Source organism: Kwoniella dejecticola, chromosome 1, assembly GCF_000512565.2.
Source record: "Kwoniella dejecticola CBS 10117 chromosome 1, complete sequence".
NCBI classification, from domain to species: Eukaryota; Fungi; Basidiomycota; class Tremellomycetes; order Tremellales; family Cryptococcaceae; genus Kwoniella; species Kwoniella dejecticola.
In genome coordinates this window covers 2,349,565-2,365,239 of record NC_089301.1, presented here as the reverse complement: position 1 = coordinate 2,365,239, position 15,675 = coordinate 2,349,565, and the positions used below count along the sequence as shown (strand labels likewise).

At 48.3% G+C, this 15,675-nt stretch overlaps 4 protein-coding genes across 4 annotated transcripts; 1 reads left to right on the top strand and 3 right to left on the bottom strand.

Moving 5' to 3' along the window:
• Positions 1–479: 479 nt before the first annotated feature.
• Positions 480–1,010, bottom strand: I303_100880 (uncharacterized protein; the record flags this gene model as incomplete). Its single annotated transcript, XM_018404249.1, has 3 exons — positions 480–665; positions 761–889; positions 948–1,010. 3 exons carry the CDS (start codon positions 1,008–1,010, stop codon positions 480–482), a joined length of 378 nt encoding a protein of 125 aa, XP_018266903.1.
• Positions 1,011–2,805: 1,795 nt separating this feature from the next.
• I303_100879 (uncharacterized protein) lies at positions 2,806–5,081 on the bottom strand (the record flags this gene model as incomplete). Its single annotated transcript, XM_018404248.1, has 11 exons — positions 2,806–2,843; positions 2,915–3,378; positions 3,437–3,655; positions 3,709–3,872; positions 3,926–4,112; positions 4,179–4,287; positions 4,339–4,363; positions 4,426–4,528; positions 4,591–4,772; positions 4,856–4,903; positions 5,013–5,081. The coding sequence occupies 11 exons, from the start codon at positions 5,079–5,081 to the stop codon at positions 2,806–2,808; spliced, it is 1,608 nt and encodes a 535-aa protein (XP_018266902.1).
• A 406-nt stretch (positions 5,082–5,487) lies between these two features.
• I303_100878 (uncharacterized protein) lies at positions 5,488–9,193 on the top strand (the record flags this gene model as incomplete). Its single annotated transcript, XM_018404247.1, has 11 exons — positions 5,488–5,835; positions 5,906–6,250; positions 6,323–6,398; positions 6,466–6,547; positions 6,607–6,992; positions 7,035–7,510; positions 7,584–7,751; positions 7,827–7,917; positions 8,012–8,223; positions 8,371–8,786; positions 9,037–9,193. The coding sequence occupies 11 exons, from the start codon at positions 5,488–5,490 to the stop codon at positions 9,191–9,193; spliced, it is 2,757 nt and encodes a 918-aa protein (XP_018266901.1).
• Positions 9,194–9,936: 743 nt separating this feature from the next.
• On the bottom strand, positions 9,937–14,583 carry I303_100877 (uncharacterized protein; the record flags this gene model as incomplete). Its single annotated transcript, XM_065968216.1, has 10 exons — positions 9,937–10,164; positions 10,234–10,880; positions 10,951–11,140; positions 11,224–11,622; positions 11,685–11,857; positions 11,930–12,359; positions 12,421–12,897; positions 12,965–14,114; positions 14,172–14,303; positions 14,486–14,583. 10 exons carry the CDS (start codon positions 14,581–14,583, stop codon positions 9,937–9,939), a joined length of 3,924 nt encoding a protein of 1,307 aa, XP_065824288.1.
• Between the last annotated feature and the right edge of the window lie 1,092 nt (positions 14,584–15,675).

Below are 15,675 nucleotides of genomic sequence, written 5' to 3'. Positions count from 1 at the left end.
GCCAATCGTAACTTGACGACGTCTGCAATCATCGCAACCAACCTCTCAAACCGCACTTGCCTAGATACTCGAAGTTGACAACGAAACATGTGTGACCTACCAATTTATCCTGGCAACCAACAACCTATTGATTTTCGAACTTCCCGGGATGGGCAGAAGACTGACACAGTCTGTGGAGCTGACCAACATCGCGTCATCAAAATCAATCAGGGCAGGAAAGTAGCTGGGTCTAGTCTGACTTAGCCGGGTGATTGTTCTCGTGAAATGCACGGTGCAGTGGACTGGAATCCACATGTTTAGAGCCCTCAATCTGCCTCACGTCCAGAATGAGCTTGACACTGCATGACTGGGAAGGCTCTCCCACCTTCCAAGGAGCCGGACCTGAAGGCAATGCAATGAATGCATCGCTATGACACACGAGCTGGAAATCGACAGGTATTGGACACTTCGCAACTCGGCATTCCTTGCGCGAAGCCAACCTAGGAGGTCCCAGAGCTGAGGTGTACGACTACACTATCCTTAGCTAATGAGCGGACTACGCGGGCATCTTCGGCAGCTTGCAAATCGGTGCTCTTCGCTAATGAAATTAGGTACTCCTGATCTTCGAGTGCTCGGCGCTGTCTGGAGGGCTCCATGCTGAAAATATCGCATGTTATACAGGGATACTGTGATTCAAATCAGCTCGATTTTCCATCGTGATTATATAGTGCGGCCCAGCAACCCACAACCACCTTGCAAGATTACTGCAGAGCCAACTTACCTCTTGTTGTGGTGGATTCTCCCTTCGATCCATCCGGACTTGGTTGGAATTGGCGTTAGACCACTCAGCTGGATCCCCTCGTCCAGACTCAGCATGATTTGCGGAAGGTGTGGTGTCTTCTCCAGTATCCTGCTAGAAACGTCAATCATTGCAGGCCCTTTGGCAAGAAAGGACGAAGGGTACTCACGAGGGTCTGTTGACCTGTCACGCCTGAGCCTGAGCTAGTTGCATTCGAGATCCCAGTAGGCATCTTCCGGCAGCCGATAAGCCCCTTCCAGATGCGATATGTGCCTGTGTCCATATAGACAGTCTTATGATCTGTTTCCGGGGCTGACGTGGGCGGAGTATGCTCGCCGCCTTTGTAGCCTGGAATCTGGGGTCGAAAAATCGTCGACCATGATGCTCTCTGTACAGTACATGCGAGTCAGCGCTGCTTGAGCGGGAGCGAACACGCGTCACGAGTCAAACCTTTAACCTACTGGCATCGATGATCAAGGCAGTGTTGTTTGATGAGTTGTCGGAGTTTGTCGGAGCGATTGTCATTAGGTGAGTAGGAGATACTGTAGTGAGTGACCAAGAGACCAAGAGACCAAGGGCTCTTGTTTCTCTTGCGAATAGGGCTGTTCTATCTTGTCTTTTGTCCGGCAGTTGGGTGGCGAAATGCTTGATTCAGTCGTATCGCAACCCTCCTGATAGACAAAGGTAGCTTCGAGGACCACCCATCTCGAAGGCAGGCGAGTCATCAAAGGAGGAGGAGGCAGCCCCGCATACGCGATCCCACGAATCGTCATCGTCATTGTGACGTACAGATGTCATCTCCGATTTGTGCTGGACATGGTCAGAGACCAGAAATCAGAAAGGCACAACACAAGCCTCCGGTAGACTACAGTGCAGTACAGTAAAAGCAGTGCTTTGACCGGTGATCGGTTTCCAAAATCCATAGTCCCTAATCCGACTTCATCGTCGCCAAGGCAGCTGAATGGCGCAAGAGATCGCTGTCACCCCGTGTCGGCCTGATGGACGACCACTGATGTGAGCCGATTGTGCATGTTTCGTATCCAATTTGATATGACGTGACCCGACGTTACATGACAAGCGTTATGATCTTGGAGTCAGCGCTTCATCGGTAACAGTTGATGGTGAGCACTTCATTTGTCCATCGTATTTAGGTTGAAAATGTGAACGTCTCCCATTGCAAACAGGACAGAAGAATATGCATACACATAATCTGTATTTCCCCCTCATTCCCCTCCCTCCCTCCCTCCCTTCTGGGTTCCTCTATTCGGACTGCCCGTTCGAAGCTTTGAAAGTCTTGCGCTCCTTCTTTGCGTTGAGACCAAAATATAACAGATAATTTTACCTTGATGGCTGGCGAGACTCTATAGCTTCGATGATCGTAAGGAACGCACCATCCGCGCGTCCTATTCTATTCCGTATGATTGTGAATGTGAATTTGAATTTGAAAACTTGAAACTTGATTTTATGGAATGATGTGTTGATATGTTGTGAATGGATAGATAGTTGTTCATGCTGATCGTCATTGTTTGATACGTCGCATGATTTTGAGTCGAGTCGAGTCAAGTCGAGTCGAGTCATAGTTGAGTCGGAGTCATAATGCAATAAACTGATGAGAGGGAAAAGAGGTCACGAAGTACCGGAAAAATTGGACAAGTGAGATCGGAAGAAGGCTCAAATGATGCTGGATGGCAGCGAAGAGATAAGAACGGGACGAAGCTTAACGTGATGAGAAATATTGTCGAGAATTAATACGGCTTTACAATGAGTCCCTCTCTCTATGGGAAAATTGACCGACAAAGCATCAACAGCTCAATCTGATGAGGAATCACAAATCGCGATATTCCCCTTGCTGATATGTGAAAGCAGATAGATAGTGATGACCAAATATACATGAGAATGCGATAAGAAACAGAGAATAATGTCGAGGAGATCACCTATGAGCCATAAAAATGAGGAATGAATGCTTCGTCATTCAGTGACGAGCCAGAGGCGAAATTGGAAAAGGGCGAGAGAGGGACAGCCTGGCTTTACTGGCCAAAGTTGAAACCACCTTGAGGGGCGGCGACTACACGAGTATATAATCATCAGTATCTGCGTCTGCCCTGGATGAGGTCTGACGAGGAGCACGCAACTCACCGTCAGACTGGAATGCGTATTGACCAGAAGCGTCGACTGCTGGAGCAGCGGCATCGGCCTCTTCCTCGTCTTCATCGGGGAAGAATTTGTCCATGATGTAGAAGCATTTCTTATAGATTTCCAGATTTTCGTGGTGTTGCAAGTTGTGGATGTTGACCATGCCACCAGCCTCCTCGATGAATTGAGCGTATTGATTGACACCGCCCGGTCCTTGAGCCTCCTTGTCCACATCTCCGACCTTCAAAATGTTCTCGAGACCATCAAGAGCGACTTGGATGATCTTGTTGTCCATCGATGTAAGGAGATCACACATGGGTTTGATACATCCTTGAGTGACGAGGTATCTGATTTGGTTTGGTTCTTGTAAACCACCTGAAGTGGCGTTGGAGATGGCCCAACAAGCTTCCTTCTTGGTCTTGAAATCAGCATTGGCGAGGATGTTGACGATAGGCGGCACAAGGTTACTGGAGATAATAGAGAGTCAGCTGATCACATACGTTGCTAAGCTGACAGCTGACTCACGCATCGATGATAGCCTGGATTTGCATGGGTGAACCAGCAGTAATGTTAGAGATGGTCCAACATGCTTCCTTTCTGATACCTTCTTTGGGTGACGAGAGCAAGCTGAGGAGGGCAGGGAGGGCGCCGGAAGAGATGACTACTTGAGTTTGAAGATCATCGCCGGTGACAATGTTCCCAACTGATCGGAGAGCTGGCGTTTGAACAGCAGTGGAAGGGTGCCTGAAGAAGAGACGTAAGCTTTGCCTCAAAATTGATGGGAATCATCAGCTTACATGAGCAGGTCTACCAATCGTCTGCAAACACCACTTTCAATGACAGCTTGAATCTTATCATTGGAACCGTCAGAAAGGTATGAGATAGCCCAGCATGCGTCGATGAGAACCTCGTCATCAAGGGAATAGATAAGCTTAGTGAGGACGGTGAGAGCAGGTGAGATCTAGACAGAACAATCAGTCAAGCATCAGTGTACATGAACAAAACTTCACTTACAAGCTCCCATGCTGGTTGAGGGTTCTTTCCTCGACAGAAATTGCTCAAAGTCCAAGTAGCATTTCTAAGCATAGACAGCTTGTGGTTTTCATTGAGGAGCATGAGGAGGGGTTGAAGAGCACCTTGGCTGAGTACGTGATCTCGACATTTTGGCGAGTCACCGGCGATGTTACCAAGAGCCCAAACGCTATATACGGAGGATTTCTGTCAGGAACGGTGATTGCATCTGACTCATGACTTCAACAGTACTCACGCTTGTTCTCGGACGTCCAATACGCTAGAAGACAACAACCTGATGAAGAACGGAACGGCTCCAGCTTGGATGACAACCTGAGTGTGCTCAGATGTTCCGGATGCGATGTCTGCGTGAACAGTCAGCCATGTTTACCTGGCGGTTTACAAAGCATACTCACTGGTCAATGCCCATGCAGCCTCGAACTACCGTAGAGGATCCTGATGAGCTGACGGTCATTTGTCTCTGGAACCAGGGGAAAGCTCACCTGAATCATAGTGTTGTTGTTGGACAAGAATTCAACAAATCTGGGTACCACCCCGCATTGAATCACTCTGTCAATTGGAGGGTTCTTCTCCTTCGACAGCAATCTGAAAGACAGAACCTGATCAGTCACATACATGCAAAAGTAATTGGGCTGATTGAGACTCACTTTCTGAATTTTGTGGTAGCGTCCAACTGAGCTTCCTGATCATCGCTGTAAACAGCTTGGAGCATGCCAGGGAGTGTATCAGTCAATGAGCCGACATCTACTCCCGTATCCTCATCCGAGTCAAGCCCATCATCAGCCGAGATGGGCTGCAAATTTCTTCGTTTTGCGATCGATTCTTCTCGCTGTTGAACCAGAAAGCTACCATCAGCGTGTGCTTGTGATCACGCGAGACCTCGGCGTTAGTGACTGGGGAGCATTTACATACCTTTTGACGTCTGATCTCCACTTGTTGCTCCTCCCTTCGTCGTCGAAGCTAGACATAGATTGATCATAAGCATACTGAGCACGAATAGGAAGTAGGATGCAGGACGATATTTGACGTGAAGGTGGGTGGCCAAAACGCGACGAAGAGCAAAACTTACTTCTTGAGCAGAGAAAGAGGATTTTCCCTTGAAATTGTTTCTTCGATGATCGAGATTACGAGACTCCATTTTGACTGATGTGAGTGGGGTATACAGAGACTCTTTGATAGGTGATGATGATGATGAAGAAGTGAGATGCAAATGAGTGTGAAGAAGTTTCTAGGGAGGATCTGTCGAGATGATCAATGCAGTAGCAGTAAGTAGGTTATGGGTTGCAGGTCGCGACAAAAACATCCCTTAGACGCACACACACACAACACATACTACATACAGCATCTAAATGAGGGTAACTTTTACATATTTCTAAAAATATTACATAAACAACTTTCACCATAGACGTCACTGGTGTACTCGCTTGAACCGATGTCAAAATACCGGACACAACTGCATATTGAGTGCAGATTTCACAGTCAGTCAGTGTATGTCGGCCTTCCTGAATTGAGCACACTAGTCCCCTGGCAAGATCTCAAGCGCAATGGGCGAATCATCAAGACGAGATCGGTCGAGATCACGCTCGCCTTCACGAAAACACCGAGAACACAAGGACAAGCATCGAGAGAAAGAGAGCAGTTCTTCGAAGCCTCACCGTGATCATCATGATAGCCACAAGTCGAAATCAAGCAAAAACGATGACCGTGATCGTGATCGTGACCGAGACGACAAACACCGAAAACACCGCAAGGACAGGGATGAAAACGAGGAAGAACGAAAAGAGCGCAAGAGGCTGAAGAAGGACAAGAAGCGATCCGACGAAAACGGCCTGGAAGTAGTGGATGATGATTATGATGAATCGATGTGGGTGGAGAAAGGTACAGATGGAACGGTTAGTTATACTTCATCGTCCCCATCTCTGATCTTCTATCGCTCGTCAATGCTGATCAATGCCACGATAGTCAACATCGTTTATACCGACTTCCGACTCTTTAGCTCTGCAATCCAACCCCTCGAACCCACCTCCAAAAGTTCCATGGCCTCACACTACAGCCTCGGGCAGCCAAGCCAGAGAGAGGGACTCATGGATGCTGGAGCCTCTTGATGGGACTATAGCCAGCGTGCCTATACCATCTAGAGACATACCTCGGAGCGCAGGCACTGGTAGTGGTGGAGGTATGACGGAGGGATATGGCGATGAAGTCCCCTCAAACAGAAATCTGAGCGGAGGTATGGACTTCTTCGAAGGTCTAGGTACCGTACACGAGAGGAAAGATCCGAAAGCCGATATGCCTGATCCATCCAAGGTGAGCTGGCTCGTTCCCTTTTTTCTTATGTCCTGCAGCAATGAGGATCAAAGCTGATAAACTGGAAACCAGCTCGTTGTGGATAAGCGGTTCGAGCTGAACACTCAGCTACTGGAAGGAAAACACATCGATGAATACGAGACCAAAGGTGGGTCTGCTCCCACGGATTTCCAGTAGTAAATCACATATTGACAGAATTTCTTCCTTGCCACCAGAGAAGAAAATCACCCCTGGTGGCCCTGGACATCAATGGCGAATGATGAAGCTCAAAAGATTGTACGAGCAAGCCGAGGAGCAGTAAGCGATCTAAGTTCATCATGAGTCCAAGATAAATATCGCTGATGGATGATTGACAGAGGAAGGGATGTTGAAGAAGTAGCGTTGGAGCGATATGGAAGTATGGACGATTTCAACGAAGCACTGGAGGAACGGCGTGTTCTAGACGAGCGAGAATCCAGGCGGAGATCGCGACGTGGACCTGGTGGTTCCGATGGATTCTCTACTCCAGGAGGAAGTTCAGCCGGCATTCGAACTCCAGATACCTCAAGTAGGAAGTTCATGTTCACCAATTCTGCGGGTCCGGATGATTTCGGTTCTTCTCGACCGAGTTCACGGGGTGGATTCAGGCGGCCAGGTGAAGAGGGTGACTCCTTTGTCACTCCCTCTGGAACTGGATCTTCACGAGTGGATGAATTGAGAAGAAGGGAAAGTGATAACAATTCTTCGCGAACACCTAAAGAACGTACGATTGGCTTTACGAGTAATTCCTCTGCTGCACCCAAAGTATCTACTCCTATACCAAGCGTATTTACGCCTACAGCTTTGACGCGATCAGGATCAGGTTATCCCTTCGCCAACGCATCGGCTGGTCAGGCGAATGCGGCCACTCAACAAAACCAGAATCCGAATTCAGATCCTACTTCGTCAAAGCCGCCGTTGACGACCGAACAGCTCAACAAGCTGCAAGCCAAAGTCATCAAAGCCAAACTGATGGACGAGCCGAACGCGCAGTCCTTAGAAGACGAATATGATTATGAACGTGTCCGATCGGAGAAGGCCGCTGAGGGTGGAATGTGGGAAGGCTCGGCAGACTCAAATGGTCTCCAAGGGCAGTTCGGCAGGACAGATGAGAGAGGACACAGAATAGAAACTCAGGTATTGCCTACCCTAGACGGGAGGGGTCGATTGTACGATGTCGGCCTGGGTCAAGCAGATGAAGGCGAGTCGAGGCCCGGTAACAGACGGAAGAAGGCTGAGAAGGTCAGTAGACAGACAAACCTCACGCCTCGTCTTCTTCACATCGAGTGTGATCACTGACATCTTGTGGATGCAGTTTGAGACTCGAGATAAGGAGGGAAATGTCCTAAGGTACAATGCGGATGACGATACTCAGACATTGGGCGAATTGGTCCGACAAGAGAAATTCGGTGCTGGATCAGGCGATCAGAAGAACATGGATGCGGAGATGGCGTCTGCTATAAGTCGAGATGCCAAGTTTGCTGTGAGCACCAATTCCGTTGGCATAGACCGTGCGCCGACGAGCGTGCCCTGATTGCTGACTCATGATCGCATTCAGTCTGATGTGGACTACATGGACGAGAACGTCGATAAGCTCGCCAGGAGGAAGATGAAGAGCGATGCGATGAAGCGTGCATTTGCGATCAATGGTAAGTTGATGAAACATTGTGACATCGATCTTTCGCTTGCTCCATGCCGGAACGAGGACTGCTCATAATATTATAATCTTGATACATCACGTAGACTACGCCAGGACGAAGAAAGCGCTAGATAGCTGTCCATTCTGTTATCAAGATGATCGAAACCCTCTCGCCGCAGTCGTAGCGCTAGGCACACGGACCTACATGTGTTGTACCCAATTCGAAGAGCTCGTTCCTGGACATTGCCTGATTGTGCCTATCCAGCACCATCTAAGTATGCTAGAGATGGATGATGATGATTGGGATGAAGTTCGGGTGAGTTTGCTTTTCCCACCATCCCAAGGTCGTGAAATGAAATCCACACAACAGAGGCAGATCTAGGCCTGCTATGGCGCATCAATCGCATTCAGAGTGAAGCTAAATAAATGGAACGCTGATTCGATCTGCGCAATCTGCATATAGAACTTCATGAAATGCTTAATGCGCATGCACGCCCAGACAAACCACGGTGTCATATTCTACGAAACCGTCCTATCGTTTAAATACCAGAAACACACCTATATCGAAGCCGTCCCCGTACCATTCGAACTATTCCAGGATTTACCGGCTTATTTCAGAGAATCAATCTTATCTTCCGAGGGGGAATGGACGCAGCATAAAAAGATTATTGATTTTTCGAGTCGACCAGGCGGATTTAGACGGATGATGGTTTCCAACTTGCCTTATTTCATGTGTCAGTGGGATTACAAGGGCGAAAAGGGGTACGGCCATATCATCGAGGGCGTGAGCGATAGTGGTACAGGAGCGGGACAGGCCCAGGGGGAAGATCATGAAGGTGATGTGGGTGCTGCGAATGGGAAGGAGGATGAGTTCCCTAGGTGAGTCAAGGCGATTTTGGATGACAGTGAAATATTTCATAATACATTCGGTCTCTCCTTGCCTTTCTCCTCCCTTTCCACCTTCATTTGCCTACTTTGCATTTTCTTCAAGACAATCAACCCCATTGCTCTTCTCGTCACCAACACCAGACCTTGATACCAACAACTTGCAGACCCGAGACCCTTACTTTTCCTTCTACATTTGACATGCAATGCTGACTGAAGCGTGTCTGTGCAATCGCAATCGCAGATACTTTGCAGCCGAAGTTATCGGCAACGTCCTCGGCTTGGAACCGCGCAAATGGCGAAAACCAAAGAAGATAGATTATAATCTCAACAAAGAACGAGCGAGGAAGCTGGGCGAACAATTCCAGCCTTTCAACTGGACTGTCGGACAGGGTGTATAACTATAATGTATGGAATCTAGAAGATGCTTGTGCTCATGCTCATGCTCATGCTCATGCAGATGTCCATACTGAAGCAGGGCTGTCATAAGGTGTTCCATCTCGCCAATTGACTTGTATGACTTGTATTCATACTCGTAGCCCCAAAAATGCATCTATCATCGTAATTCACCAATCCCGGATTCGTAACTTGTACCAAAAACAAAAACAATATAGCACAGAATGAATAGTGCGTTGTATTATCGCATTATCATAGTACTCGAGTACCGTACGTTCTCTCACTCGTCCTCTACTCATCTTTACGAGTGATTTATTTTCATTCATTTTCATTTCCATTGGAATCTTCATGTTTACTCATTTGCGTGCTCGTACCTCATACGATAAACGTTAAAGCGTTATGTAAATATGTGAAAGAGACGGAGAAAGACTGTATATGAATTGACCGTATATGAATTGTATGTGAGTATGCAAGTATGCAAGGAATATATACTCTGATCCTAGTTGTGAGGTGCTGAGTGGTAGGGGTTAGAATGTATGTCTGTATGACTTCCTCTTCCCGCCACCTTATCCTAGCTTTCTCCTTTTATTCCCATAATGTTCATCCCGCACACGCAGTCGGTCTTTTCTCAGCTCGTTCTTTCGCACCAGGCGATGCTTTTTTCGAATTATACACAGGAATATATACAATATATAGAAATTTATGTTAATGTTCTTCTTCTACTTCTACTTCAACTTCACTTCTCTCTTCACTGATATCCTGCAGCCTGTCCGTATATCCCTCTTTGTCCATGACTGGGCGCATGACCATAATAGACCCCATCGGTATCCTGGCCCTGCCGTTGAGCGACAATACCAAGTCCGCCTATATCAGGCTGGCTGCCAAAGGTCACGGGAGGCTGAGAAAGGGCAGAACCAAGTCGCATCGAAGCATGTTGAGCGCCTGTTCCTGGAAGATCAATTGATGGAGAGGCGAACTAGGCAAGTGGTTTCATCATGTATTAGCTTTAGTTTCTTCTCAGGGAGACGTGGGTGCTCAAGCTCACAGGATTAAACGGGTCAGATCCAGGTGACATCATGCTACCTGGAGACATCCTGCCTCCTTGACCCATGTTGAATCTCGCCATGGGCGTACGAGGGGATTTATTGGCGTTAGGCGTAGAGTTTGGTGAAGTGCCGTTCCTCATCGATTGTCCAAGCGGCATATTTTGAGGGATGAGAAGCGGAGAAAGGTTATTCATGTTATTCATGGCGTATGGTTGTTGATACGAGGGTGCATGACCGTAGAAAGCTTGTTGCGCTCCCATGCCAAATGATTGTTGAGCATGACCCCATCCTTGAGGGACCTGGTTATGATGGTGATTGTTATGATGATTGTGATTCTGATTTCTGCCTCCAAAGGGCGACGAGTTGTTGATGTATCCTGCCGGGACAGGTAGTCCGACCGCTTCTAGCAACAATCTGTATGGTGGGGTGTTCGATGCTTTAATACCTGGTAATACCTTTCTGACAGTTTCAATCATCTCGTTCTTCTGTTCTTGCGGAATACTGTTGATAGCCAAAATCTTGCCTATCACCTGCGATCCATTGTTTGCATCGCTGAGGATTTCTATGAGTGTCTGGTCATTGGTAGATGTAAAGATGGCTTGAAGTAGATTATTCGCTGCTGCTGGTTCGGTAGTCTGCGACATGACTGTATCGAATACTCATTGTCAGCTGTTTGTGAAGAGCTCGCTACGCTGTTCAAGACCCAATCAACTCACCTCGAAGAACAGTCAAAGAGGCCAATTTATGGGTACATAGATGCGCGATATGCGATACGAATCGATTGGCCAATAGGCCATATCGTCCCGGAAGATTGGAAGTATCGACAAGCCAGGTGAGAAGTAGCGCTCCGTTCGGGTTGGTAGCGAGCGGGATAGAGTTCAGTATGATTCCAGTCGAGATGCGTTTCTGCGTAGGCACGGGTGACACCCTGTCAGTGAAGCTTATCCGCCCGCTTCTACTGATACATCATCAAGATCACTGAAACTCACTCGTTGATACAGAGTTGTGGAATTACTCTCTAGACAAGTCCTCATACATCTCGCTCCAAATCTATTTTGGGCGATATCCCAAAGTCGATCGATCATAGCATCAAACACATAGTCATTCCAAGGTGGCCCAAATTTGAGGGTTCCGGCGCAAACATAATTGCCCAGACTATCGCACATTAACGGCGGAGCGAATGATCTCAAGTGATCAATGATGATATTCCTTTCTTCAGGGGTCACCGCGCACTCGATGATCTTCTGTGCGGCCCAAGTACCGTTCTTGTGTATACCGATCGTAGCTAAATGCGGTGCGATCCTTTCCAACATGGCCAGCCTCAATGCTTGATCGCTTCGTTCAAACAGTTTTTGGATCACTGTGTTACCTATGTAGTCGCTTGCGAGCTTCAGATACCAATTTGATCAGCTGAACTTCAAAAGAGAAGCTGACACCTCTTCAAACTCACCTCGGCGCAATCTTCCATCAACTCATGTGTAATTGCGTCGACTTCAGCTTGACTACATTGACCGGCATCCAGTGTTTTTCTGATCTCCTTCAGTCTTGTCGAATCCGATCGCCTAGCGGGTCTATCGCCAACAAGCGGAATGGCAGTATAGTAGGTGACAGGTAGTCGAGGATCTACGTCACCGCATAAGATCTGCTCAGCTTCTGGCCACCACCATATGACCGGGACTCCTGAGCTGGACCCACCTGCTGCTGCTTTGACATCCCCGTCCTCCTCTCTGTTCTCGCTGAACACCTGCATGATCATCTGTTGATCGCTCACGACTCCGTCGTTATCTAGCCCTTTCTCAATCACTTGGGAATGTACCCCTTGCTTCACCAGGTCCAGTACCAATTGAGATCGATAATTTTCTAGCCCGCCGCCTTCGGCTGAGAGTTGTTGTTCAGTCGACACCGATGCTGCGCCTTGAACGGTATTCAGAGCATCGCCAAGTTTGGCAGAAGGAGAAGTTTCATCATCTCCGTTTGTGCCGCCCAGAGTGGGTGATCTGATTGGGACTCGTGCAAATCCTATTTTTATGGCTCCAACGTCACTGCCTAAGATATCTCTACCGTTGAGAGCATTTCGAGCTGAAACCGCAGAGTCTAACCTTTCGAAGTTGACGAATCCACAACACTGAATGAAGGTCATCAGCTAGGCTAACGCAGCAGCGCCAAAGAAAATCAAGCTGACTCACCTTATTCATCAGAACCCTAGCGGATTCCACAGGTCCAAAGGGCGAGAAAATCTGAAGCAATGTCGAGGGACTAGTTGTTCCCGGTATACTTCCTATCCACAAGGCTCTGGTAGGTAGAGAGCTGGTCTCACCTTCCTTGCCTGTCTCTGGGCTTCCTACAGGTTCAAGAGCAGCGGATGGAGGAGGCACCGTGACTACCGGAGCAGTCGTTGTGGGCTGTGTGTGTCCATTGACCGCAGGAACACCAGTTTGCGATGAAGACGCCGTGGTGAAGACGAGATTAGGTGGTGGCGGAGCTACCGTGTTGACCGTCGTGCTAAGTGACGGACCATTTGGCGCTGAGTCGATTTTGCCAAATCCGATTCTGACTGGAGCAGTCTCCGCGAGGGCGGCAACGTGTCCTCCAAGTCTGTTCAACACATCATCCCTTGCTCGGATGGCGTCGGTCTTATCCATGAAATTTACAAATGCGCACGTCTGGCAAAATGCAATGCAGTCAGCTATATCGATGTGTTCTGCGCCCTTGCGACATGAAGTAACTCACCTTTTCAGGTAGCATCCTAACGCTTTCTATCGCCCCATATGGCGCAAATACGTGTAAAAGGGCTTCGGAAGTAGCGTTCACATCCAAATTACCGATCCATAGACTCCTAGTTGGAACTTGCGGAGTCGATGTACCCTTATCAACATCGGGTGTACCAGTTCGTGAAGTATGAGAGGAGATCGACATTCTTGGTCCTCCCCCTCGGCTTGAGTCCCTCGATTTGTTATTGCCGGAATATCCATAAGGTGTACTTAAATGTTCAGCATGAATTGGAGATTGGGGAATAGAAGCTAGATAGCTATTTCCCCTTGTGAGTGGCTTTCGCATTGGATGATCCAGTGCTCCGATCGTTGTCGCACGCGGTCGAGCAGGGTCTCTCCCTTGATATCCTCCAGATGAGTACAAGTTGGCAAGCTGAGAAGGAGCGGGATAAGGAATTTGGTCGTACATCCCTAGATTGTCGATTGCCCTGGCTAAAGCTTCTTCGTCATCGTTTCTTCCACCTTCGTACCCGTTAGCACCGCCATTTCCAAAGATGCCTCCATTGGTGACAGATGGTCTGAAAGGTCTTGCAAAATTCGACACAGTACTTGCGCGCAACCGACTCGCAGGCCCGGAGTTATGGATAGCTCTTTGCGCCTGATTTCGAACTTCGCTCATTGAGGCTGGGGCTAGATGCATTGCGTCGCTTCCATCTGCTAATCCAAGATAATCGAGAGTCGAGTTTAGGTCGTCTGTAGGATACGACGATGCTGAATCTGTGTTGGAGCTATAGGTGGAAAGCTCCACTCCTGGATGACCTAGAGGTGATCGTGCCGGTGTACTAGCAGCAGTTAGGCCAGGGTTGGCGAGCCATGCATTACTGAAGGGTTCGTGCCCAAAAGCATCCCCTAATCCTGCACCGGGCAACGTGAGTGATCCTGAACATAGTCGATTAGCGGCAGAAGGGGTTTCAAGATTCGCAGCTGAAGAGGCGGCGTGTCTGAGCGTCGGACGAGTAGTGGTTTGAGGATAAGCTGGAGAGAGTGCAGACGTCCGAGTATATGTTGCCGCGCTGGAAGAAGCGGTTGATGTAGCAGTGGTAGGGGTGGGCTCGTCAGATGAACCTGTATATCGTTGAGCTGCCTCTTGTAGGTTCGAAGGCATGGTGCTGTAGATGATGATTCAGCAACTCAAAACCATTTCACGACAGCTAAAGGACACTCACCCAGCCCGTGCCCTTCTATAGCCGGATGCTACTCCATTGTCTACAGCCGCTATCTGATCTTCACCAGGCCGCAACTCGGCGGTTGCTCGCAGTCCTGGTAGCCCACCTTCATCCTCTATTATCTCTCGCGCTCTGAATCCAGTTTCTGTCAGCATGTAATTGCGGAGAGGTGCAGGGCCCAGACATTCACAGAGATCAAGCGAACGAGCAATTTGCATTGCAGGAGCAGTGTAAGAGATCCTGCAAGTTGGAATCCGGGCCATAGCAGAAGAAGACCAGAGAGCTGTTTATATAGGCTCTACACGATGACTCACCGTCTAGCATAAGCAGCACTCGGCGCTGGCGGTGGAGTCCTGCCCTCTCTGCCTTTAAAACCAGCGACTTTGTCCGGACTCAGATTTGTAGGCGACATCTGGTCTGATCCCCGGTCAATGATTGCGAAGAGCAGTACCTATTAACAGGCGAAATCCTTGATATGAGGGCAGTGACGAAGGAGTGATGCGAGTGTGCTGAGGAGGGCGTCAAAGGATTAATGGTTGTTGCTGGATTGATCTATCTGAATGCTGTGAACTGCGAGGTGGAGGTCGGAAGTAGAAAGCTATGTGCAAAGGAATGCCGAATCTTATAAGCTCTCTGACGGCCTGTCCAATGGATAGGAAGGAACAGGGTGAAGCGGAGAGTACGAGGAATGGATGAATAGATGAATAGATGGATCTTGTTGGAGATTTGATACACGTCAGGGAGACGTGTAAATGGAGAAAGGTTGAAACACTCACTCGAATGGTACGAGTACCCTTGTCGTCAAGCAAGTATGTTAAACACCTGAATTCCAGAACTTGCAGTCTATAACCGAGTCTATCGTTTGGATGTCTGAACAATCAGTGTCCTTTGGGCCAATCAACCGCCTTCAGCAGAAAGATCTGAGTGGAGTTCGCATAAGCCAAGTATGACAATTGGTCAAACCACAGTGATGCATGGATGAATAGCAGGTTGATACAGCGGATGTGGGACTGCGGTTGATGATAGAATAGTGACACAGGACGATGATGCAACTTACTGATTTGCGGTCACCTCTACACCCGTGGATATGCTATTATACTATATCTGATGCTAATGCAATGCAATGTGGACCGTGATAATGATGGGAAACGCAGTGATAGTGATTGACCGTGTAAATGTTGAGAGCAAGTGAGTCAAGGATGGTATACACCGCCTACTTGATGGTAAGAAAGGTGCCGGTACCTTGTTCTACGTTGCACTGAGGTAGTGCTTTTTTGAGTGGTGTTGGGGAAATACGTGATCAACGGCAGGGTATATAGGTCGAGAAGATATGAGATAAGAGGGTGACAGTGGGATTATATGTATAAGATCACGAGGTGATAATGAGTCTTTCTGTCCATTGAGAATCCATGGGCTGGGTAGGATGCATTCTTTCATTGACGCATCGCATTACGCATTTCGACCAAACCCCTTTTTCCGCTTAGTGGACGCTTGGACCATCACC